This window comes from Aquarana catesbeiana, linkage group LG08, assembly GCF_042186555.1.
Source record: "Aquarana catesbeiana isolate 2022-GZ linkage group LG08, ASM4218655v1, whole genome shotgun sequence".
In the NCBI taxonomy this organism is placed as follows: Eukaryota; Metazoa; Chordata; class Amphibia; order Anura; family Ranidae; genus Aquarana; species Aquarana catesbeiana.
In genome coordinates this window covers 259,847,821-259,873,905 of record NC_133331.1, presented here as the reverse complement: position 1 = coordinate 259,873,905, position 26,085 = coordinate 259,847,821, and the positions used below count along the sequence as shown (strand labels likewise).

At 41.1% G+C, this 26,085-nt stretch overlaps 1 protein-coding gene across 1 annotated transcript; it reads right to left on the bottom strand.

Moving 5' to 3' along the window:
* LOC141105365 (proteoglycan 3-like) lies at window positions 1-22,366 on the bottom strand. The gene is made up of 6 exons (XM_073595228.1): window positions 22,266-22,366; window positions 12,585-12,641; window positions 6,209-6,408; window positions 3,715-3,840; window positions 1,388-1,493; window positions 1-225 (listed from the first exon to the last, which is right to left on the bottom strand). Exons 2-6 carry the CDS (start codon window positions 12,637-12,639, stop codon window positions 167-169), a joined length of 546 nt encoding a protein of 181 aa, XP_073451329.1. The 5' UTR covers window positions 12,640-12,641; window positions 22,266-22,366; the 3' UTR covers window positions 1-166.
* Between the last annotated feature and the right edge of the window lie 3,719 nt (window positions 22,367-26,085).

The following is a 26,085-nucleotide window of genomic DNA, read 5'->3' as shown; positions in this document are numbered from 1 at the left end:
TTTTTTTAATGCTTGTAATTTATTATCATTGTATTAAGGTAAATGCATGCAGCAGGAAGGAGCAGGGAACTGGAGGGGTGCAAAAATTGGAGGCAAGGCATCTGACGGCTTATAGTCTGCATATAAAAGGCAAATTGGGTCCAATCACAGTGAGATGTATGAAGGTTTATGTTCTGCATATAAAAGGCAGTCTTGTCCGGCACTTGAGAGAAACCCATTGTCCAGCTGAGCAAGGAAAGAAAATAAGAGAGGTATTAAAGGAGCCCTCAGGTAAAAAAAGATCTATCTAAAGATAGAACCTAAACAATTCTATTGAGAATCAATTAGGAAGGGGCATTTGTACATTTAAATTCCTCACACAGGGCTCATTTACACCGGCGTTGCTCTTCGAAGAGTGATCTGCCGTGGATCACTTTTTTAGAATGGTGCAGGCATGGCTGACAGGCGTTTAGGAAATTACACTGAAATTTTTTTACAGCCAAAAGGACTTATAAATTGGAAAAATGCACTGCAGCTACCAGTCTGGTATTTGGCCTGTGGTTGTGGCGCAGCCCTTATACACTTGAATGTCTCACGTTTGGCAGTTGTACTGCCCACCAAAAGTGACAGGGAGGATCATTTTTTCCACATTGCAATGCTCTGAAGAGGTAGCAATGCATGCTCCCAAACGCATTGAGTTGTAATAATTTTAATAAATTTGGGACTTTAGTTTATCTATTGTTATTATAATCCACTCCCAATACCCAACAGCATTGTTATTGAGTGGGGTATACCCAATCGTGGAATGTGTTGTTAAAGACCTCTTGGAAGATTGTGGATTCCTACTATGTAAGCTGTTTTCTCAGCCACTCGAACAGGAAAACTGAAATCAATGTATGCAGCTCACCTTGGCATCTGCTGATACTCTAAAGCCTCGTACACACGATCGAACTTTATACAAACTTTTCCGTGGATTTCTGTACAAAGGGCTTTGGCCATGAACTTGTTAAGCATACACACGGCAGGACTTTTTAGGCAACAAACAGGAACGTAGTGACGTTTCATCGTACTGACGACACTTCAAAAGAGGACGTTCAATTCTCCGACGCAACCCTTTGGTCAACTTCTGTATTGTTGTCTGATCTTTTGCATTGGTTCTGAGCATGCGTGTTTGTCCGATGAAAACCGAAAAAGTTTGTCCGATGGAGCGTACACACGGTCGGATGTTGCCTTAAAACAGCCAATTTGCATGTTTGTTGTCAAAAAGTCCGATCGTGTGTATGGGCCTTTTAGATGTGGTCCTTCTTTTTTTTTTTTTTTTTTTTTTTTTTTAGTATAGATTTCTTTGTGAGGTTTTGCGATCGGCTGTCGGAAGAGCAAACTATATATACAAGACATTGATACTTACTTGCTACATTTAGGGCAACACACCATTTTCCTTTCCCTTTGCGCTGTCTGCAGCCAAAGTTAGCCCAATTTACACAGCTTCCGTCAACATTGCAGTATCCCCGACGCTGCAAGTAGGATGTAAAGAAAAACATTTGTATCAGATAGACAAATTATAATAAATATAACATCTTGACCACAAGTTTGTCAAAAATAAAAAGTTTAATTTTAAGTCAATTTGACTTAAGTTTATGAGATCTGCTTAAAAAGTTAAATTTTAGGTCAATTTGATCTAGGTTTAAAAGATCTGCTTATAAAACACTTGTTGGCTAAATACACACATTCATACATGTTCAACAAATTGTGGCTATAATTTCTCTAATAGATTAATTCCTGTGAAAATTAGCTCCATCTAGTGGCCAAAATGCAATATATTTTCTCATTAAAGTATTTCAGAAAACAATCATCGTAGCCACTAGATGGTGCTGACGATATAGGAATTCATCGATTGGAGAGATTACAGACAAAATTGGTAATGCGTGAATGCGTGTGACTTTCATCTAATGAAAGTTATATAAATAACCTCCTATTTGTTAAAGCCTAACCGATTTATATATTTATTATTCTTTATGCAATCAGACTTCATAACAAGTAAAGAGTATATGATTATTATAATTATGTGTTTGTGATTAAAACTAGACATGTGCAATTCCTTTAGTTCCGAATCAAAGTTCAGACAAATTTTTCAGTATTCGGATATTTGGATGTATCTGAAATTCCGAATCACAAAAGTATTTTTTTTTTAACAAATCTAAAAATTAAAAAATAATACATCATTATTACTTATTATTATTATTATTATTATTAATAAGAATAATAATAATTATCCAAATTTGTAAATTAATTTGAATTCAAACTCAGAAATTTTAATTTGAATATGAAATAGTTTAGTTTTAATTTAAAATGGAAACATATTGTAAAAAATACAGTAAGGTATAAAAGTGAAATAAGATGATGATTCCAACTTAGGCTGCTTCATAGAATAGACTAAAAGAATATCATAGAATAGAACAGAACAGGATTTGAATACTTCTAATCAATTGGAAACATTTGCATCCGGTCAAAAACAAATAAACAAAATGAAATTAAACTGAACAAATTTTGTTACAAATGCGACAAAATGAAATTAGTAACTTAACGAATCAATAGGAAATGAAACAAAACACATTTTTTTCATTCTGCACATATTTAATAAAAACTGGATGAAGCTGGACCTCTACCTTCACACAGTGTGCAGCAGTCTGGGTCTCCATTGTTCGGAGATGCCTTCTGCACGATGCTCCAATTACAACACTCATACAAAAGACTTTAATTTAAGACTGATCATTTTTTTAAAGTGATGATTTATATATTTTTTTGTACATAAACACTGATGTTACAGAAAATACTTGCTTTTCTAAGCTAAAGCTGGCCATACATGGACTGAAATCCGCCCGCTTCAGCTGATACTGGCAGACTTTTGATCCATTTACAGTGGTTGCACAGAAACCGATCTATCGATCGACTTCTGTACAATCAGCCTGTCGGATAATTGCTGCTCGAACAAAACCGCTGGCTATAGCCGGCAGAACCGATCAGTGTATTCTCATGGTGGGGAAGGCTTCCCGCTGTCAGAACACAATATCTCAGCAGGAAGGATTTTCCCATCCATATCAAATGCGTGGATAAGGGAATCAAGTAATTTTTTTTATTTTATTTAACCCACTGGTAATCATCTATGGGCTGCTTTAGTCACTTAGCCGTGTGTGTAAATATCAGTCTCAGCTATTGAACTCTGTAAACATCAGATTTTTTTATTTAACAGAACAGTTCTTACAGTTCTATATATACTAAACAGACAATGATTGTAATGGGGTGAGAGTGAAAGCTAAGTCACGTAGCTGTGTGTGTAAATGTCAGCATTAGCTATTGGACTCTGTGAACAACAGATCATTTTTCAACGGAGCAGTTAAGAGTAAACAGGTAAACACATTTTAAGGAGCTCCACGTAATGGAAAGGCAAATAAAAATGTATTCACAAACAGCGTTTTATACACGTTGTATGATCCAATTTTATTTGTATACAGCCAGTGACATTGCGGACTCATGGCGGGCTGTGGCCTTCACTGTTGTTGCTTCTGGTGGCCTCTTTGTATACAATTAGTGTCTAACTGCAGACAGATTTAGCTGGCTGAGATCCAATTACATGAACCTCAGGTTGACGGTAAATTGGGGGGACTTTCTGACAACCACATTTTTTCTTGTATAAGTGGTTCAGCAACTGAAAAAAATGAGCAAATTGATACTTACACATGGTTTCCAGAGACCAATCCATACTAGACTCTGATTACGGCACCGGGCAAGAGCTCTCATCTGATTGTTGACACAGGCATTATGTATAGAACACAGATTTCCTCTGTGACGTCTGCAGAAACGCTAAGGAGGAAACACAAAACTGTATATGTTATATTATGTTCAACATTACATCACTACAGTGAGACATACATTATTTTATTGTAGACCTTATCGCAGTTTCTTCTTATCCTTCTGATTGTTTTTTTAAATGTATCTTTGCCCCACCATGACTTCTCTAAAAGTGATCGGGGTAGAGTGAAAGTGTGTCTTCATTATAAGCACCTGAGTAATCTTAGTGTTGGAGAGAGCGGATGGTGCTCCTTTTCTTGATCTAACAACTAAGAAATATCTTAGGCCACATACATGCTAGAAGGTTTGGCCAATATGAGGCCAATACTAGTGTGTCCAGGATGCAGAATATTTGTGTTTCAGACAATAACCACAAAACGCATAGAAACCTAAATGCAAGTACCGCTCTATACTGCTCATAGCCCCATTTCATTTCAGCGGCTTTCTGCCCAATATGTTGGGTGAGATTGGCTGTACAATGACTAAATGCCTACTGTGCATGTGTCTTTAGGAAAATGTCAAACTACTAACTTGTCAACAACAGGAGCGCTAAACAGAACACTTACCCTCTTCTACAGCACCGCTCTCTATCTCTGGCTGAAACACAGCAGTATCTTAAATTGCTAGTGAAGAAGTGAAACATCATAAGTTCAGCCAGAAGAAGAGCAATACAGTAGAAGCAGGTGAGTGGTTTCCTCCAAGTGATCCTGTGGATAATGATTGTTTCTAGTGAACCTGTGGATTGTGAGACTGTCTAGTGAACCTGGATATGGTGATCTTTTCTAGTGAACCTGGGGATGGTGATCCTCTCTAGTAATCCTCACTAATGAACCTGTGGATAGTGATCTTCTCTAGAACACGTGGATAGTGATCCTCTCTAGTGAATCTGTGGATGGGGATCTTCTCTAGTGAACCTTTGGATAGTGATCCTCACTAATGAACCTGTGGATAGTGATCTTCTCTAGAACACGTGGATAGTGATCCTCTCTAGTGAATCTGGGGATGGGGATCTTCTCTAGTGAACCTTTGGATAGTGATCCTCACTAATGAACCTGTGGATAGTGATCCTCACTAATGAACCTGTGGATAGTGATCCTCTCTAGTGAACTTGTGGATAGTGATCCATACTAATGAAACTGTGGAGAGTGATCCTCCCCAGTGAACCTGTGAATAGTGATCCTGTCTTGTGAACACGTGGATAGTAATCCTCTCTAGTGAACTTGCAGATAGGGATCCTCTCTAGTGATCCACACTAATAAACCTGTGGATAGTGACCCTATCTAGTGAACCTATGGATAGTGATCCTGTCTAGGGAAGCTGTAGATAGTGGTCCTTTCTAGTGAACCTGTGGATAGTGAGCCTCTCTAGTGAACCTGTGGGATGGTGATCTTCTGTAGTGAACCTTTGAAAAGTGACCCCCTCTACTGATCCTATTGATAGTCATCCTCACTAATGAACCTTTGGATAGTAATCATCTCTAAAGAACCCATGGCTAGTGATCCTCTCTATTGAGCCTGCAAATAGTGATCCTCTCTAGGGAACTTATAGATAGTGATTCTCTCTAGTGACTGTGAATAGTAATCCTGACTAGTGAAGCTTTGGATAGTGATCCTCTCTAGTGAAGCTGTGGATTGTGAACCTCTTTAGTGAACCTGTGGATAGTAAAACTCTCTAGTGAAGCTGTGGATTGTAAACCTCTCTAGTGTGACATGGGCTTAAAAGTGAACTCCCCACTACTCCTTCCAGTCCCTACTCTGCTCTGCAAAATAGTTACTTGTTTATAGCATTCTTCTGTGGATATAGTGCCAATATGGGGTAACTAGACAGAAGTTGTATGAGAGCTACAGGTCCAGGTCTGACCTGCACTAAGCAAGCAAATACGAACTTTTCATTTTACAGAGCATAGTAGGGACTGGCCACAGAGGGATTACTTAAATGTAGTCAGACAGCAATAAGAACGAGTAGCATGAGGAAATGTTGGAACGGTTATCAAGGTTTTTAGTGTCCCCATAGATTTCCTTCATTTCTTTTACTGGTGACAGGAAATCTTTATGTCATCGTTGCAAGCAACAATAAAACCTGGCAGAGCTTCTAATATTTCCTTTTCCCCCACTCTATCCTATATGAAAATACAATTTTTGGCTGGGGCACCATTGAAAAAGGACACGTTTGTCTATTGAAGCCCTTTAGATGTCTTCAGCAGGTAGACAATGATAGCTGGAATCTTATTGGCTGCTTTCTGCCCATTCCTCCACAAGCCCCTATTGGTTGAACTGGATGGACTTAGTTACATAGTTAGTCTGGTTGAAAAAAGACACTATGTAAGCCCCTCCTCCTGTCTGCATTCCCAAACCGAGCACATGTTGTAAAGTTTACGCACCAGAGCTTTTCTAAATTTCCTAGCCCTGGTATACAGCCTGTAATGGCATGTTGCTTCTGAGCGACCTTCCAGGGAGATATTGTGGCACGCCTCGAACTGGCAATCATTAAGATCAGTTTCTTCTAGGTCATCAGGCATGTCATTTTCATCCTCCTGGCTGCTTGGATCAACTAGTTCATCAGCATCATTTTCAACACCTCCTGAAAAATATTGAGATATTCAATTCATGCCAAACCACACCAGGATCTCGCTGTTTCAGACAATCTCTGATTTACTGCATGGAAGGGGATTTTGTTAGATTCTGAGATTTGGTTGAGTTCCCAACTCCACCCACCTCCATGATATTAAAGCCCAATTATATTTTCAGTTTAAATCAGCTAAATACATTCTAGGTGCATTCAAATACAAGGTGTACAAAGTCTTATAGGGCGTAAACACGGTCGGACTTTGTTCGGACATTCCGACAACAAAATCCTAGGATTTTTTCCGACGGATGTTGGCTCAAACTTGTTTTGTCTACACACGGTTGCACAAAGTTGTCGGAAAATCCGATCGTTCTAAACGCGGTGACGTAAAACACGTACGTCGGGACTATAAACGGGGCAGTAGCCAATAGCTTTCATCTCTTTATTTATTCTGAGCATGCGTGGCACTTTGTCCGTCGGATTTGTGTACACACGATCGGAATTTCCGACAACGGATTTTGTTGTCGGAAAATTTTATCTCCTGCTCTCCAACTTTGTGTGACGGAAAATCCGATGGAAAATGTCCGATGGAGCCCACAAACGGTCGGAATTTCCGACAACACGCTCCGATCGGACATTTTCCATCGGAAAATCCGACCGTGTGTACGGGGCATTACAGTTTGTTGTCTTTTAAAAAGTAGATAAGTCAGTCATCTGCCTGCAAGCGACATACAATAACTCAATTTTCTGTGGGGAAGCAGTGGTCTCTCTGCAGAGGTCCAATGCTCCCCTAGCTGAGTTATGCCGCGTACACACGAGCGGACTTTGCGGCAGACTTTGCCCGGCGGACTTTTCGACGGACTTTCTGAATGAACGGACTTGCCTACACACAATCCACCAAAGTCCGTCTAATTCGTACGTGATGACGTACGACCGGACTAAAATAAGGAAGTTCATAGCCAGTAGCCAATAGCTGCCCTAGTGTGGCTTTTTGTCCGTCGAACTAGCATACAGACGAGTGGACTTTTCGACCGGACTCGAGTCCGTCGGATAGATTTAAAACATGTTTCAAATCTAAGTCCATCCAACTTTTGAGCAAACAAAGTCCGCTGGAGCCCACACACGATCGAATTGTCCGACAAAATCCCGTCCGCCGGGCAAAGTCTGCCGTAAAGTCCGCTCGTGTGTACGCGGCATTAGACCGATAGCTCTGCAAAGCTCATGCTCAGTGGTGAAAGTTCAACAGGGGATGAGCTTGACCTCTGCAGGGAGATCACTGCTTCCAGACAGAGAGCAAGGGTCCTTCTCTGTAGCATGCAGAGAGCAGGCTTTTGTGTTTAGGCTGTGGTTGATTTTTTGAAGAAAAACAAACTCCGCGGCTTTGCACAAGTTTTATTTTGAAGCTCCAAAAATGTTTTTAGCCGATTTACACTGAAAGCAGAATTAAATCCAAAACCAAAAGTGTTTTACATCACAGATCAACAGCTTTTAGATGTAGAGGGTGTATTCGTTTTAATTCTTAGGTGTTTTTCCTTTCACCTGGTGATCCAGCCAGTAAATGTAATTTTTTCAGCTTCCTTTAACAGAACAAGCTATCCAGTAAAAGTGGCACTTAGAGTGTTGAGACAAACCATTTACCACTTACAGGGGTGCTTATATTGATTTCTGTAAAACGTTTATCCTAAAAGAAAAAAAAAACACCCAGTTTTAATTTGTTAGTGTAGCCACCCTGCTCTAAGCTGGGGGGACTATTTAAATGTATCCTTGCTAGGAGGTGCTACTGTATGGACTGACCTTGTGCATACCTCCCAACTTTTTGAGATTGGAACAAGGGACACCTATTAGCAAAAGTATGTAGGCATAGGACACGCCCCCCGCCATGCCCTCTTAAAGGAGAATTATACAAAAAACTATTAGTTAAACGCACAAGGGTTTTTTTTTTTAACCACTACTATTGCTTTATATTGGCTTTTGAAATTTACAAATGTCATAATTTAGAAATTGGATAAAAGGTTTAGCACTGGGAAACACTTTTAGTGCATTTTATATACAACTGTATAGATCAGGCCAAAATAACGGGCAACTGGAGAGGAAAGAGGGACTTTGTTCCAAATTAGGGACAGTCCCTCGAAATCAGGAACAGTTGGGAGCTATACTGATAGTGTGTGGGGCCAAGCATGTGCTCTGTGCTGGGAGTCAGAGTTATGCCCCGTACACACAGTCGGACATTGATCGGACATTCCGACAACAAAATCCATAGATTTTTTTTCGACGGATGTTGGCTCAAACTTGTCTTGCATACACATGGTCACACAAAGTCGTCGGAAAATCCGATCATTCTGAACGTGGTGACATAAAACACGTATGTCGGGACTATAAACGGGGCAGTAGCCAATAGCTTTTGTCTCTTAATTTATTCTGAGCATGCGTGGCACTTTGTCCGTCGGATTTGTGTACACACGATCGGAATTTCCAACAACGGATTTTGTTGTCGGAAAATTTTTTAGCCTGCTCTCAAACTTTGTGTGTCGGAAATTCCGATGGAAAATGTATGATGGAGCCTATACACGGTCAGAATTTCCGACAACAAGGTCCTATCACACATTTTCCATTGGAAAATCCTATCGTGTGTACAGGGCATTAGGCAAAAAATGGTCCACAGAAGCTGTTCTGCCTAGTCAAGGAGCTAAACCAAGATTGAGACCTGGGAGAAGGACCTTGCTGGAGGTAGGGGCCTGGAGTTGGGTGGTTTTCCTGCAGAGAAACATAGGTGTGGGAACAAGTCTGCTAAAAAGCCAGGTGTGCATTCAGCGGGGTTGCTGGTGTCAACTTAAAGGCTCTACACTGTACAAGCTGGATGTGGATCTAGAAGTATGGAAGTGTTGATAGGGGTATCTGCAGTCCTATCACTCCCCTCTTGTACAATGAGCAATAAAATCTCTTAAAAATCATTAAATGACTGGTGCCCAACAGTTCCCCATTTTTAGCCATGGACTCAGCCCACTCTGTTACTTGGTGCCCCTCAAACACCTCCAGGGGTTGGGGGGGAAGGGTGCAAAATTGTCAGATTTAGATGGACATGACTAAATTAGAAACGCTGCTGTCCAAAGTGTCTCTGATGCTCCTCTATCCAGAGCCAAGCTAGGTTAGGCAATGTAGTGTGGGCTGGATCACTATATAATAATAAAGGAAAAACAGCCTAAAAAAAAGGCAACCACCACATTTAATGATTGGTAAGCTGCAATATATTACATTTTTGTTTTTGGGTTTAATACCACTTGAAAGTACAACAGGGCTTTAGATAAACCAAAAATCAAGCCAGCAGAGTAGGAGCTCTTGTCACTTTACTTATAGCCATTGCACATTCTAAAATATATACAGTACAGTGCAAAGGTTTTCGGTAGGTATGAAGAAATGCTGTAAAGTAAGAATGCTTTCCAAAAAATAGATTGTAATTGTTTATTATCAGTTTACAAAAAGCAAAGTGAGGGAACAGAAGACAAATCTAAATCAAATCAATATTTATTGTGACCACCCTTTAGTTTCAAACCAGCATCAGTTCTTACACTTGCACAAAGTCAGGGTTTTTGTAGGATTGGAGTGAGGTGTATGATTAACCAATTATACCAAGCAGGGGCTAATGATCATCAATTTCATATGTAGGTTGAAACATAGTCATGAATTGAAAATTTACTGAAATAGAAAGAGCTGTGTAGGAGGTGTAAAACTGGGTGAGGAACAGCCAAACTCTGCTACTAAGGTGAGGATGTGAAAGATCATACACCATGGCAAGACTGAGCACAACAAGACACAAGGTAATTCATTTACTTTCCGTTTTGTTAATTGATAAGCTTAGAAGTGTTAATAGTTTATTTCTGAAAGCATTCTTAATTTTGCAGCATTTTTTCCCACGTCTAACATTTTTGCACAGTAGTGTCTATATGGCTATAGTATCTGCTGATTGCTTGTCTAACCTATAGATGACCACTGGAGGATGCACTCACAAAGCTTTATATGAATATGATTATAAAAACATTGACACAGTATGTATAAAAAGTGTGAAACTACAGTGAAACCTTGGATTACGAGCGTAATCCGTTCCAGGAGAATGCTTGTAATCCAAAGCACTCACATATCAAAGCGAGTTTCCCCATAGAAGTCAATGGAAATGAAGATAATTTGTTCCACATTGACTTCTATTGCATGCAATACCACATGTGGCCAGAGGTGGGGGGGGGGGGGGCGCTGGAGAGACTCGGAAATACTCAGAGACCGTTTGGATGCACTCGGAAACCCTCAGAAAGGCTCAGAAACACTCAGGAACTGAGTATTTCCGAGTGTTTACGAGTATTTGAGAACAGCTCCGAACGGCTCCAAGTGTCACCTCTGGCCAAATGCGGTACTGCACACCACTGAGGCTTGAATCCTGCTTGGTTTGCGAGACAACACTCGCAAACCGAGTCAGGATTTAAAAAAAATAATTGCTCCTATTGCGAAACGCTCGTTAACCGTGTTACTCGCAATGCGAGGTTCCACTGTACTATGAAAAAATTTATATTATTTTAACCACTTTCACTCTGGAAGATTTACCCCCCTTCATGACCAGGCCATGTTTTGCAATATGGCACTGCGTTACTTTAACTGCTAATTGCACAGTCATGCGATGCTGTACCCAAATAAAATTGATGTCCTTTTTTCACACAAATAGAGCTTTCTTTTGGTGGTGTTTGTCCACCTCTCGGTTTTTATTTTGTGCCGACAATTTTGAAAAAAATACAATATTTTTTAACTTGCTGCTATAAAACACACCCAAAAGTAAAAAAAAAATCAAATTTTTTCATCAGTTTAGGCCAATATATATTCTGCTACATATTTTTAGTGAAAATAATATACGCTTATTGGGATTTTTGATTGGTTTGTGCAAAAGTTGTAGTGTCTACAAACTATGAGATAGATTTATGGAATTTTTTATTTTTTTTTTATTTTTTTTTTACTAGTAATGGCGACGATCAGCGGGACTGCAACATTGTAGCGGACAAATCTGACACTAAGGCCGCGTACACACGAGCGGACTTTTCGACCATGTGTGGGCTTCATCGGACCTGCAGCGGACTTTTTCAGACGAAAATCTGATGGACTTTAGATTTGGAACATGTTCCAAATCTTTACGTTGGAACTCCGCAGGACCCAGTTCCTATCGAAAAGTCCGCTTGTCTGTATGCTAGTCCGACGGATGAAAACCAATGCTAGGGCAGCTGTTGGCTACTGGCCACCAACTTCCTTATTTTAGTCCGGTCGTACGTCATCACGTACGAATCCGTCGGACTTTGGTGTGATCGTGTGTAGGCAAGTCCATTTGTTCGGAAAGTCCGTCGGAAGTCCGCCCAAAGTCAGGCGGATAGACCGTCGTACCAGTCCGGTTGAAAAGTCCGCTCGCGTGTACACGGCATAAGGGGTTTATTTACCAGAGCTAGAGAGGGCAAAATTAGTCACAATTCTGCATAGAAACCAATCAGCTTCCAGGTTTTATTGCCAAAATTCAATTGAAAAAGCTGAGGTTGGAAGCTGATTGGTTTCTATGCAGAATTGTGACTAATTTTTCCCTCTCTAGTTTTGGTAAACCCTTAAGTGACACTTTTTTGGGACCAGTGACACCAATACAGCGATCAGTGCTAAAAAAAAATGCACTGTCACTGTACTAATGACACTGGCAGAGAAGGGGTAATCAAAGGATTAAATGTGCTCCTAGGGAGTGCTAACTCTGTGGGGGGGTGGGGGTGGTTTGGCTGTGAGAAGACAGAGATCGGTGTTCCTGCTTAGCAGAAACACATGATCTCTGTCTCCCCTACTAGCAGGACGACCTGCCTTGTTTACATAGGCAGACAGCCGTTCTGCCTCTCTCGTTTGGCAGGTCCCAGCGGACATTGGGTCTGTCGGACCCATTGATTATCTCCCGCTGTGTCCAAATACAGCGGGAGATAGTCGCTGGCGGCGCGCGTGCGCACCCCTGACACGGTGAAAATCAAGTAAAATCAAGTACCTGTGCGTAATTTTGCACAGGAGAGCCGCCACCCCGCAGTATATGTATGCAGGACGATCGGCAATAGGTTAAAAGGGTACAGAAACAAAACAAAAAGGAAAAGATCATGAAAATGTAAGACTGCCGTGATATATAAAGATTGTAAGCTCACCGGGTTCCTGAGCATAGGCTGTTCCCAGCAGAAGCAGTAAAAGTAGATAGCGCATGTCTGCAGAGAGAAAGAGAAAGAGATGAAGTCAGTTATTTGACATGGCTGTATCGGGCATATTCAATAAGATAGCACATTGTAAAATAACCTGTAGCAACCAATCACATTTCATCTGTCATTGACCTGAAATATGTTTGCCAGGGTTTATATCGGTACATCAGCGTACCAATTGCTTTCTCCCTTTCAGAAGGACCCACATTGCACATAACCTCTGCGCAAGTTATTTTCTTATATGTTTGCAGAGAGATCAGCCCAATTTGAGCTTTGGGGCTTAGTATAACTTACAATAAAACAGTCAGGCTGCATAGACAGTAATTACATAGTTACATAGTTAGTCTGGTTGAAAAAAAGACACAAAGTCCATCCAGTTCAATCAATTAATGTGAAGATCTAGACTGCTTCACTATGGGATTGATTTACTAAAGGCCAATAGACTGTGCACCTTGGAAAGTGCAATTGCACTCGGCAAGTGCAGTTGCTCCAGAGCTTAGTAAATGAGGTAAAGCTTCACTTTGTAAAGAATACCCAATCACATGCAAGGAAAAAAAAAAAAAAAAAACAGCATTTTTGCTTGCACATGATTGGTTGATGAAAGTCAGCAGAGCTTCTGCTCATTTACTAAACTCTGGAGCAACTGCTCTTGCCGTGTGCAACTGCACTTTCCAAAGTGCACAGTCTTTTTGCCTTTAGTAAATCAACCCCTATGTGTTAAGCAGAGGTCTGGATTTCCACCATGCTGTGAGCACAAATAATTTTAATATGTTGCAGCACAATAGCGCAGTCTTACTTTTTATAATCTTTACAAACTGACTGAATTAAGAGAAATAAACATAAAAAACAAAGCTACAAATAGACTTTGTAAGATTTGACCACCCTTTGATTGACCAAGGTGGAAACATTATACATTAGAGAGGAGAAGCACTTTATAGACCTCCTCGGCACCGACAATAAAAAAGAAACCAGCTAATCCACTCTCTTTCTGATAATAGTCAAGCCCAGGAATATCCTCCAGTGGTGCCTAAATATACAAAGTTCCCAGATTGGCCAACATTTTTTGATGTCTGTAGACATCTTAAGGAAACCCTATCACCATACAGGCCAGCTGTATTGCCAGCGAGGGGCCCGGTCTGCTGCCGCTGTCTCGCCGCCGCTGTCTCGCCGCCGCTGTCTCGCCGCTTCTTCTCTTCTCTTCTTCCCCGATGTTGATACGACGCTCTCTCCGGCTCGAATGCTGTGTGCGAGCTGTGGAGCCATTTATATAGGCGGTGACCCCACCCCCTTGTGACGTCATGGTCCCAGCATGCGCAGGGACTCTGGCGTCATAAGGGGGCGTGACCCCAGAGTCCCTGCGCATGCTGGGACCATGACGTTCTGACTTTGGTGGGATCGTGTGTAGGCAAGTCCGTTTAGTCGGAACTCCGTCTAAAAGTCCTTCGGCGTTCAGTCCGACAAGTAGTCCGCTCGCGTGTACGCGGCATAAGCCGCCAAACAAACCAGGTGTTTGTATCTTTTTCTCAGTAACCCAATTCTCATCCGTTGAGACCCTTGCAGCCATGTAAACCGTCTTAGCAGCCTATCACTCTTGTTGAGACCCTTGCAAAACCCAATATCGTCTCAGCTACCCCTCATTAAAAAAATAAAAATAAATAAATAAAATTAATAATATATAATAAACCTTTACCACCACGCAACCTTGGCCCAGCATCCTGACACCTGTTGAGACTCTTGTAACCATGCAAAATTATCTCAGCAGCCTGACACCCTTGTTGAGACCCTTGCAAAATGCAGTATCATCTCAGCAAATCTCTCACTCAAAAAAAATAAAAACATTTTTAAAAATAAAAACATTAAAATGAAATAAATAAATAAATAAAAATGCAATACCGTCTCAGGAGCCCCACACTCATCGAGACCCCCTTGCAACCATGCAATATTGTCTCAAGCAACCTCCCACTCATCAAGGCCCTTGTGACCACGCAGTCTTGCCCCAGCAACCTGACGTTCATTGAGACCCTTGCAGCCAAATCGTCTTAGGCCTCATGTACACTGCTGCTGGTAAACAGACATTTAGGAGCAGTTGGGCATTTTTTTTTTCAGCTGCCCCTGAACTCTCCTCTATGTTATATTATCAGCACATGTTCACAGGCTTATAGTCCTTTCTAGGCAGCTGAGATTAGAAGCTTTTAGGAACGCAAAAAAAAAAAAAAAAAAAAAATGTTCAGATGCATTTGAAACGCCGAATGCCTGTAACAGCTTGTAAACGCTGCTAAATATGGTAAATCGCGTTTAGCAGCGTTTCGTTTACAGCCTTTTTCATTTTAACAAAAAAAAAAGTCAGGCAATATTGTCTCAGCAGCTTGACACTCATTTGAGACCCTTGCAAAACGCAATATCATCTCAGAAACCCCTCACTTGTCAAGACCCTTGCAACCATGCAATTTCATCATAAAAAAAAACAAAAAACCTCATACTCATCGAGACCCTTGCGACCACACAATATCGTCTCAGCAAACCAGACTGAGACACTTGCGACCACGCAATATTGTCTCAAAAAACAAACCTTCATACTCATCGAGACTCCTGCAACCACGCAATATCACCCCAGCAACCTGACACTCACTGACACCCTTGCAACCGCGCAATGTCGTCTCCAGTAGTATAAAACACTTTGCGGCACGCACCTACGTGCACACCCGCATACAAACTAACTTACAAACACACCTCAGTGACAAACAATCAGCCACACAAACACGTAGCGGCACCCAGTTGGTCATTCATCTCCAGTGGCACGCGGGCCACTCATCTTTTCTCCGTCTTTCTCCCTGAGGTTAGTTCAAGTTTCCATCAGGCACCAGGTTGGACTTTATCTCCCCAGATAAAAATAAATAAATAGGAGGGGAAAAATGTACAGTTCGCATCTTCACCAGGGTCAGTTGCATGACAGGGGTGAGACAGTTCATTTCGGGTAAACTCACATCAGGCACACCATCAGACGGTTATCCACCACCTCGATGACTTCCTGCTCACTGAACAACCAGACACACCACCGGCAGGTTGAGGATAGTGTTCAGCAATCTCAACGTGCCCATAGCTGAGCATAATGTGGAAGGCCTGGCACACTCTATCACCTTCCTAGGTTTTACTCTGGACACGCGTGCCATAGCCTGCCCCCCCCGAAAAACCTAGCCCGTACCAGGACAGGGATAAAGCGGCACAAAGCAGGTGCTATACACCCCGATTCTTCAGCGGGATGACTCCAGACAACCCCAAGATTGTTTCCACGAAACGGCGGAATGATCGGAAGCCTCAGCGCCTGATGGACTTTTTCCCATCAAACGGCTGTGGAGGTAGGCAAGATGGCGCCGAGGTCAACTCTCCCCCGGCTGCCCCATTGAAGAAAAAGGTCTCAAAAAAAGGTAATCACTCCCCAAAAAATGGATCCCCCCCACTGACCAGCACTACTATCCCTCTACCCCATCATCCTGCAGCCCGGCCAAGACAAAACCCAGGCTGGATGACACTGGAATGAGCTTGGCAGTGAGCCCAGCCTTAGAATCAGGGGAAGATACGAGGGAATTGCCAGAATCAATAGAAGCTTTCCCCACACCAAATCAACCTGTGCTGAACAGAGTTCTCAAAGATATGCTTCTGTCAATGCGGAGCACAATCCAAACAGATATGGCTGTGTGCATGCACAATTTAACAGAGACATACAAAAAATGGGGAATAGAGTGGATCTGGATCACATTGAGCAAAAAATGGAAGAATACGCTTCCACCATGAATGATCTACTCGATGCCCATGATGACAGGGAAGATAAAAATGAATGGATTAAAGCAAAGCTAGAAGAGATGGAGGACAGGTCTAGAAGGAATCATCTGAAAATTAGGGGGATCCCTGAATCAGTGCAACAATCTGACCTGAACCTTTATGCAGCTACTAAGTTTAAATCTCTCCTACCAAGTCTCACAGACTTATGCCCCATACACACGAGCGGATTTTCCGTTGGAAAAAACTTGAATGGTTTTTCCGACGGAATTCCGTTCAAGCTTGGCTTGCATACACACGGTCACACAAAAGTTCTCTGAACTTTCGACCGTCAAGAACGCGGTGACATAGAACACTACGACGAGCCGAGAAAATTAAGTTCAATGCTTCCGAGCATGTGTCAAATTGTTTCCGAGCATGCGTAGGGATTTTGCGCTTCGGAATTTGTACAGACGATCAGAATTTCCGATTGGAACTTTTTCCGACCGAAAAATAGAGAACCTGCTCTCAATCATTCGCTGGCGAGAATTCCGCAAGCAAAAGTCCGATGGAGCATACACACGGTCGGAATTTCCGACCAAAAGCTCACATCAGACTTTTGCTGGGGGAATTTCCGATCGTGTGTACGGGACATTTGACGTTACTATCGACAGGATTAATCGCCTGCTTAAGCCGTCTCATCTGCCAGACCAAATACCTAGAGATGTACTACTTCATTTGCATTTCTTTCACGTTAAAGAGCATCTCATGTCAATTATAAGAAAACAGGAACAAATTCCATGTTAATACCAAAGCTTGCAATTCTTTCCTGATTTGTCGCAATATACATTACAAAAAAGAAAATGCTTAAACGCTGTCGCAAAAATCTTACTCAATCACAAAATTGCATACAGATGGGGTTACCCGATGAAAATTTCCCTCACAAAGGATAATCATACCTATGCAGTGACATCCCTGGAAAAAGGAATTGCTCTCCTGAAGGAGTGGGTTATCCTACCTGATCCAAACAGTGAAAGTAATTCCACCAGCACTCCACGTCAACTTGAACAGGAGTGGAAAAAATAACCGCAAGAAATGCCAAATCACACGCATTAAAAGAGACCGGATAGTTTATATCTACTCTTAGTCCCTAAGTGAATAGCGACAGAGTCTAAATAATTGAATTTACCCCTCAGTTATACCTAGCAGCAAAATGCTGTCCTTTGGGTGATTTTCACCCACCATGTTCTTTACACCAAACATGGTGCGTTTAAAGATATCTATGTTACAATATTTTTTCTATGTCTATGTTTCTATGTTTTATTCTTTCATTTTCTGGATGGAGATGGCACCAAGATCCCCGAGTGAGTACTATACCAAGCTTCTTAAATGGGGAACTTTGTCATCGATCAGGGCTTCAGTTGCAACTGCAAAAATATGCTCAAGCGACATAAAGGGGAACTTTTCTCTCTCACAAGCATAAATCCTACTTCTCAACCATGACAATTGTTATACTATCCATTAATGCCAAATGGCTTAACCATCCTGTGAAACGTAAATCCTTATAGAAAGAAGCACTCTTGAACCATAGTGACATACTATGTGCCCAGGACACTCACTTCAGAAAACAAGCACCACCAAAATTCTCACACAAAAATTTTCCCTATGTATTTACAACTAACACGGACTCCAAAACCAAAGGCGATCTAATAGCCTTTAGAGATTCTGTGGCATTTACGCTACAGGAAGAAATAAGTGATCCTCGCGGCAGATTCCTGATACTGCTATGTGATTTAAACTCCACTATCTATACAATAGTAAATGTTTACTCTCCCAACAAACACCAAGTTCACTTCTTCAACAAACTAATGAAAAAGGATCAGATTTTATCAAAAGGGTCTACTTATAGTTTGCGGAGACTTCAACGCCACCCCAGATCCTACAATAGACTCTACATTCAAAATTAAACATCATAATCCATTGTTACTACCATCTCTCCACAAACAAAATGTTTATGATGCCTGTCGCTGCCTACACGCCGGCGAAAGGGGTTTTACCCTTTTTTCTTCATCCCATCAGGTTTACACCAGAATATAGCAGACTCTGTTTCCTCCAGGCTATGTCCAGTCTGGAGAGTCATTACATACTTACTACAGCAAGAAGAGACAAAGGAAAAGATCCGTACCCATTTGATGGATTTCTTTAATGATAATGCAGGTTCAGTACAAAACCTGTTTATGTTGTAGAACGCCCATAAAGCGTTCATAAGTGGCATTTTCATTCATTTAGGGGCAAGAGCTAAGAGGCAGAGGCAGCAGGGATTTGTTGCACTGACAAAAGAAATTTCTGATATAGACGCAAAGAATAAGCTTAAATCCTCTCCAGCCCTCTCCCTAAAATTAACACAACTTAGATCTGACCTTAGACTCCATCTTTTAGAAAACTTTGAAAAAACAACCAAGAAACAAAAGATGACATATTACGCCAATGGGAACAGAGCAGGAAAACTTTTAGCGCAGAACCTTAGAGGCCATAGATACAAACCCAAACTACCCTATATACTTCATCCTGGCACTAAGCAAAAAGAATACCATCCCCAAAAAATAGCAGACGCCTTTAGCTATTACTACGGAACATTATATAATTTAAAAGATGATCCTTCAACTCTCCAACTAACTCCAGAAGCCATTAACCAATTTTTAGCAAAGTTATCCATACCAAAATTGTCACCAGCCCAGCTCCGATCCCTAAATCTACCATTTAACGAGTCGGCGATATACAAAGCTATAGAGTCCCTCCCTCTGAACAAGTCACCGGGCCCTGATGGCTTCAATGGGGAATACTACAAGGAATTTAAGACCTTGCTATCCCCATATCTACACCAAATATTGCACTTTGCAGCTGCCTCTGCCTCTTTTCCACCTGAAATGCTTGAAGCTCTGATTGTAACTTTGTCTAAGCCGGGGAAGGAACCCACCTCTGCTTCAAATTTCAGGCCAATATCGCTATTAAACATAGATCTAAAACTTTATGCTAATCTAATGGCCTTATGCCTTGTTAATATTCTGCCCATGCTTATACACCCTGACCAAACAGGTTTTACAAAAAATAGACAAACTTCAGATGCTACCCGATGACTGATTAATATTATACATATGGCACAAACACAATAAAGGCCTTCTCTTCTCCTAACTTTGGACGCAGAGAAGGCCTTTGACTGTATACACTGGCTATATCTGGCTAAGGTGTTGGAATCATTTTGGTTTTAATGGCAATATTTTAACAGCCATCATGGCCCTATATTCTAAACCATTGGCCAGAGTGTACATGTCTGGTATTCTTTCATCCCCATTTACTATATCCAATGGAACAAGGCAAGGGTGCCCTTTGTCACCCTTAATATTTAACCTCCTGATGGAACCTTTAGCCATCTACATTAGAAGTCACCCAAATATTAAGGGTTTCCCAATAGGCAAAAATATGCATTCTATTAGTCTGTTCACTGATGACATTATCATGATCATGACAGAGGTGGACTCCTCCCTGGTTGCGGCACATGAAGCCTTGTATCTATTCAACAAGATATCCTACTACAAGGTCAATGACAGAAAATATAGAACAACTGATAGAAGCAAATTACACAACCTTTCTCCATAAACGTAACCCTAAACTACAAGACATAACCGAAACAGAATTGACCTGGTTGGGATGATTATCGGTCTTCAAAATGATACTATTACCCCAATTTATCTATCTGTTTAGAACCCTTCCCATCCCAGTCCCAGAAAATTTCTTCTCTAAGGCACAGTCTATGATAAATAAATTCTTATGGCAAGGAAAGAAAGCTAGATATGCCTTCAAAAATGAATTAACTCAAGGACAGTGGGAGGAGCAGGACATACTCTAATTGCTGCCATATGGTAATCCTTAATTTTAGCCCAACTGAAACATTGGTTTCCACAAAACAATATCTCGAGATGGCAAGAACTAGAGACATACCAATGTCCTAATTCAAAACTATATGACCTGCTACTAACCAGTAGATTTATGTCTCATTATCCCCCTGAAATATCACCCACCACGAGAGCTTCTCTCCAAACATGGAAACTACTTCTAAACACCTCTATAGTTGATACAGATTCCAAATCCATTCCTTCCCCTTCCTATCACCAGTCTACAACTACTAATCCCAAACTTAAAAATTAAACACTGGTAATCTAAAGGTATTACATCAGTTGCAGACATTCAAATAGGCCCTTCACTTAAAACCTTCAGAGCAATTCAGATCAAATTTCAAATTTTCAAATTTCACACCTACTATCATCTATTACCAATCCCTCCACTACAATTTGTTGGAGAATGATTGAGGTATTAGGGTTTGTGAAATATAAAAACAAAGGCATATCCTTGTTCTATAATTTCTTACACCAAAAATCCACATTTACCAAAACCCTTTCCATGAAAACATGGGAAAGAGACTTAATGGCGCCATATACACCTGACCAATTGAAATTTGCAATCACATCTATATATCAAGCTACAAAGAGTGCCAACTTGTGGGAACTCAACCAAAAAATACTCCTAAGGTGGTTCTTAACTCCCACGAGACTAGTAGGTTTTAATCTCCAATTATCTCCACTCTGCTAGAGACAATGCAGCCAAAGGGGCTCCATGATACATATATTTTGGGCTTGCCCACTTCTACGAACCTATTGGTTTGATATTTTCAACCTCATAGGGCAAATAACTAGCTCCCAGCCTCTAAAAAACATGAGTATGGAGAACCTCTTTGGGAATAGACACTATCACTCCTCCTTTAAGGAGCATCGTCTCCCACATTCTCATAAGTGCACGATTGTAACTAGTAAGGCGTTGGAAAAAAACTGAACTTCCAACTCTTGTAGAAGTAATTAGAACCACTAATATAAATATCACCTATGAAGTTATGTTCACTGCCTCTCAAGGCATTTATAACTCTAGATACCGTTCTTGGAAATCTTGGCTAGACTGGTATGAAATTAATAAACCTAAATGATAAACCCCATTCTAAGGCCACATTTAACTGAAATACAAGACATTCACACATACAGCCTACTCTACAATGCCAACGTCACATCCAATTTCTTTGTTATATTTTAAGTTTACTCTTTCTTTCAATAATCACACTTCAATGTGAACAACCATTGAATTGTATGATTTACCATGCAAAGAAATATAATGTTGTACCATTCTGAAAGATATGAGCAAAGGCATTGCGACCTCCTCCCCCGAGATGCAGTGTGCTCCCTTTGGGGCATCCAGAGGGAGAAAAGTCGCAATGCTAGAGTAATTAATGCAATATTTACGGATATACTATACAACATCGCAGTTAAGATACAGGTTGTCTCTTTAAGAGCAATAAAGATACACCACAATGTTATATATTATCATATGCATTTAAAGAAAGATATACATGTGTAAAAGTACGATTTGAAACATAATGTTCACTTATATAACATTGCTTTCTACTTTTCTGTTATCACCATAAAATTTTCAATAAAAAATTATTAAAATTATAACCTGAAAAGGGTTTGAATTCCTCCCTACTTATTCCAACTAAAAGTATATTTATCCATTTTGTGTAAATTCTGGATAAATAGGGTAGCCTAAAACATTAAAATGTTTTGGTAAATGTATAAAGTTGGTCAATTTGGAAAATAAAAGAAAGAAGGGCTATGAGTAATACGCTTGGATAATGTCATGACAAAGAAGCTTGTGAACCAGACTTTGGAGGAAAAGACAGAAGACAGATAAGCATGAAGAACGCACATTGAAGAGAAGAAGGTTCTCCAAGAGCTGTAACTCCATGAAGTAAGGTAAGTGCTGTCATTATTTTACCTTTCTGGAAGCTGTTGTGTCTTCAGGTGTCTGAGTTCTTCTCTAAGATTTTTCTTTTCTTCTCAGAGACCTCATATCACTCTTTTATACCTTGGTTTTCGTAGCTGTCTTGGATTCATGCCATAAATAAGGCAATCTGTTTAGAGATTATCGGCCATCATCTTTACAAAACACCTTGCTGTTGATTATTACCCAAGTACAACTGTCCTAATTGCCTGGTTGATTTCTCATTGTTGGCTGACTTAAATTAAACGTATTTATTTCTACATACAAAGATGAACTCTAGGCAGAAATAAAAAAAAAAAAAAAACATTCAATTTAATTGTATATCCCTTAAAAAATAAATCAAACTAAACCCTGGGGGGAAAAAAAGATGTATCCTTGCAGTGGATTCTCCACTGTGGAGGATCTAGTCATCCAGTCATCCAGTAGAGGATCCAGCCACTTGTGCCCATCGTATGCAGCCACTTGTGCCCATCATATGCAGCCACTGTGCCAATCATATGCAGCCACTTGTGTCTATCAAACGCAGCCACTGTACCCATCATATGCAGCCACTTGTGCCCATCATATGCAGCCACTTGTGCCCATCAATTGCCGCCACTGTGCCCATCAATTGCTCCCACTGTGCCCATCAATTGCTCCCACTGTGCCCCATCAAACGCAGCCACTGTGCCATATAAAATGCCGCCAGTGTGCCACCTGCCATCTGCACTTACCTGTCTCAGTGGGACAGCTCCTGGATGTCTTCTCCCATCCTCTCTTCCCATCCTCTGCTATGATTGGACGCCTTTCGCCTGCCTTTACTCGCACATGAACTTTAATGGCATTCCAGTCTTAGTCCGTAGGGTTCAATATTGAGTTGGCCAACCCTTTGCAGCTATAACAGCTTCTACTCTTCTGGGAAGGCTGTCCACAAGGCTTAGGAATGTGTGACTTCTTCCAGAAGTGCATTTGTGAGGTCAGGCACTGATGTTGGATGAGAAGGCCTGGCTCACAGTTACCATATTAATGACTTCCAGGGGTGTTCTATCGGGTTGAAATCAGGACTTTGTGCAGACCAGTCACGTTCCTCTACCCCAAACTCTCTCTTCCATGTCTTTATTTATTTATTTTAGGTGATACAAGGGGCCAAATGACACAGCACAAGCACTGTGCTGTATAACGTGCTTTAAAAGAGCAGGATCATTTTTTATCCTTTTATGTTAACAAACGCTTTAAAAGAGAAGTAAAGGAAAAAATGTTTTCCTGAATAATACTTACCTAGGTGGATGCAGCATCGGATCTGTTCCCTGCTACATCTGTCCCCCGGCGCTTCTACACTGAGAACTGAGCGATCAAACATCGTCGATCACACGGTTTTCAGAGCTCCATGAGCAGAGAACTGCAGACTGTCAGTCACAGCTCTCTGCTCCTCTCCCTTCTTGCTCATTGGAGCGCAGAGCTGTGGAGGGGGCAGGGCGGCCATTTCATGCTTTCAGCGGCTCACTGAGAGGCTGAGCGGGGTGTCAGTCCAGATGTCAGTCCTGACATTGGTGACGTCAGCAGAGAGCTCCCTGACTAATCTCAAGGGCGCTACAGTGATTTTGCATGATCCAGTTTCCTGTTTGTGTTATTTATCAAACCCATAATTGCGCTATGCCTACATGTGACCAAATACCATGATAAACAGTGTACAAACACCAAAGTGCAAATAGGAAAAGTCCTTTGCACAAAAAAAGAGTCCCTAAATTATAATTCATATGTTTGCTTTGTGAGGAAACTCTTTTATTGCCCACCAAAGTAACACCATCCAGGGCTTTAGTGAATCTCTTCCATCACCATAAAGAAGGAGCAATCACCAACTTAGACCTTAGATTATGAAGTTCTATCCACACCTGATTATATTCAATTCAAGAAGGGCTCAGCTGCCACCTCTCAAGCAATTCATCAATAACCACTCATCAGTGGCAGAGAAAGTGGACAACATAAAGAGACCCTTAATAGTGCATCACCACTTTTATTTGTAAAATCAGCAAAATCACGCAAATAAAATTCTCATATTTATAACCATTTTACACCCCATCTGACGTATCTCTCCTACATGTAAAAATCATCATTTTTTGACTAGAAAATTATTTAGAACCCCCAAACAATATATATTTTTGAAGCAGAGGCCCTAGAGAATAAAATGGTGGGTGTTACAATTTTTTATGTCACACGATATTTGTGCAGCGGTTTTTCAAATGCAAATTTACAAATATCGTTTTATTGGCATTTCATATAAAAATGCAAAAAATGGAAAAAAATACAACATACAAACAAAGCATGAACTGAGCAGTCTCATATCAGTGCATAACCCAGGTTCCTAGAGTATGTCCATTGGGCACAGCTGGTGGCTGGAGAAATGTGTGATGGCTGACCCTGCCCACATTCTAGATTACAGTCGTCGAAGGTTCCGCCAACCATTTCGACCAGACGTTATCATATTTTTTTTTTGGGCAACCCCTATGAAGATAGGTATCTTTGTATAATATTAGAATAGCATTAACTTGCTGTTTCCAGAAAGAAAGAGAGGGTGGAGCATGTTTCTTCCAAGTTAAAGTGATAGTGTTTCTGGTGTAAAATAAAAGGAGGCCAATTATTGAGCTCTCTGTCACCATGGGAACTAAATCCTCCACCAATCCTAACAAGTAGATTAGGAAAAAAAATATACCCAAATAAATCTCCATAGGCAAAACTTTAAGATGGTAACCTGTAAAGACTTTTAGAGTTACACAGGATGACTGGTGCTTATTGCTCTCGCTCTGATGTTTGCAGCGATACTTTACACGTGTGCTGTGATCATCTTTTACATATGCGTGCGGAATCTACATGGGCTTTCGCATTTGCATGTAAGCATGGGGTGTTGGGAGTGCTTTCAAATGTTTAATTATTTACTGTATTAATTTTATTTACATTTTTTTTCTAATATACTATTTTTTTAATCAACTCTATTACAAGTAGTGATGCACCGATACCGATACTGGTATCGGTGTTGATACTAGGCATTTTCGGTACTCGCGAAAATGCTCCGACACAGAAAAACGATACCGGAAGTGACATCAGATGGGGGCGGAACGTCTCCTACTCCCCTCCGGCAGTGGGGTTCAGAGAGCAGTACATGCCTTATGGCGCTAAGATGGGGGGGGGGGGAATCCTCAGCACAGTAGGAACATTCTGACAGCTGGCCACACTGACACTCCTGCTCCCAGCTGTCTTCTTTCATTATGCAGCACCGCCGCGATCCTCTCCTGCCTCTGTAAACTAGAAGAGGGTAGGTGATGTCATGACTCCTCCCTTCCTGTTCCTGCACAGAGAGAGAAAGCTGGCTGCTAGGCTGGATGGCTGGCTGGCTAGAGCTGGCTGCTGTCCAATGACAGAGAGTGGGTCCCCAAGGGCAAGGGGCTGGACAGCATCAGCACGTGTGTTCTATAGTGTGAGACAGCTGTGGAAGTGTCCCTGGAAGCAATACCGAGTATTGAGGGGAGCAAGTACTGCAAACAGGTTAGTGTAGTATGTACAGTACAGTGTCAGCAGGGTACAGACCAGTCTTATACACTAGCATCGCACATTATACACAGACCAGTCTGTATCCCGACACTGTACTGTATACACACACCAGTCTGTATATAACGTACAGTACAGTGTCAGTGTACAGACTGGTCTGTATATAATGTACAGTACAGTGTACAGACTGATCTGTATATAATGTACAGACTGGCCTGTATATGATGTACAGTACGGTGTCATGGTACAGACTGATCTGTATATGATATACAGTACCGTGTCAGTGTATAAG

Bases quoted from the DNA above. Each gene is read 5' to 3' on its own strand.
- LOC141105365 (XM_073595228.1), bottom strand. From the start codon at position 12,639: ATGCGCTATCTACTTTTACTGCTTCTGCTGGGAACAGCCTATGCTCAG. The intron at 6,409-12,584 runs GTGAGCTTACAA...AATATTTTTCAG, and splicing joins AGCCTATGCTCAGGAACCCG to GAGGTGTTGAAAATGATGCT. The intron at 226-1,387 runs GTAAGTATCAAT...TTCCTTGCTCAG, and splicing joins TGTTGCCCTAAATGTAGCAA to CTGGACAATGGGTTTCTCTC.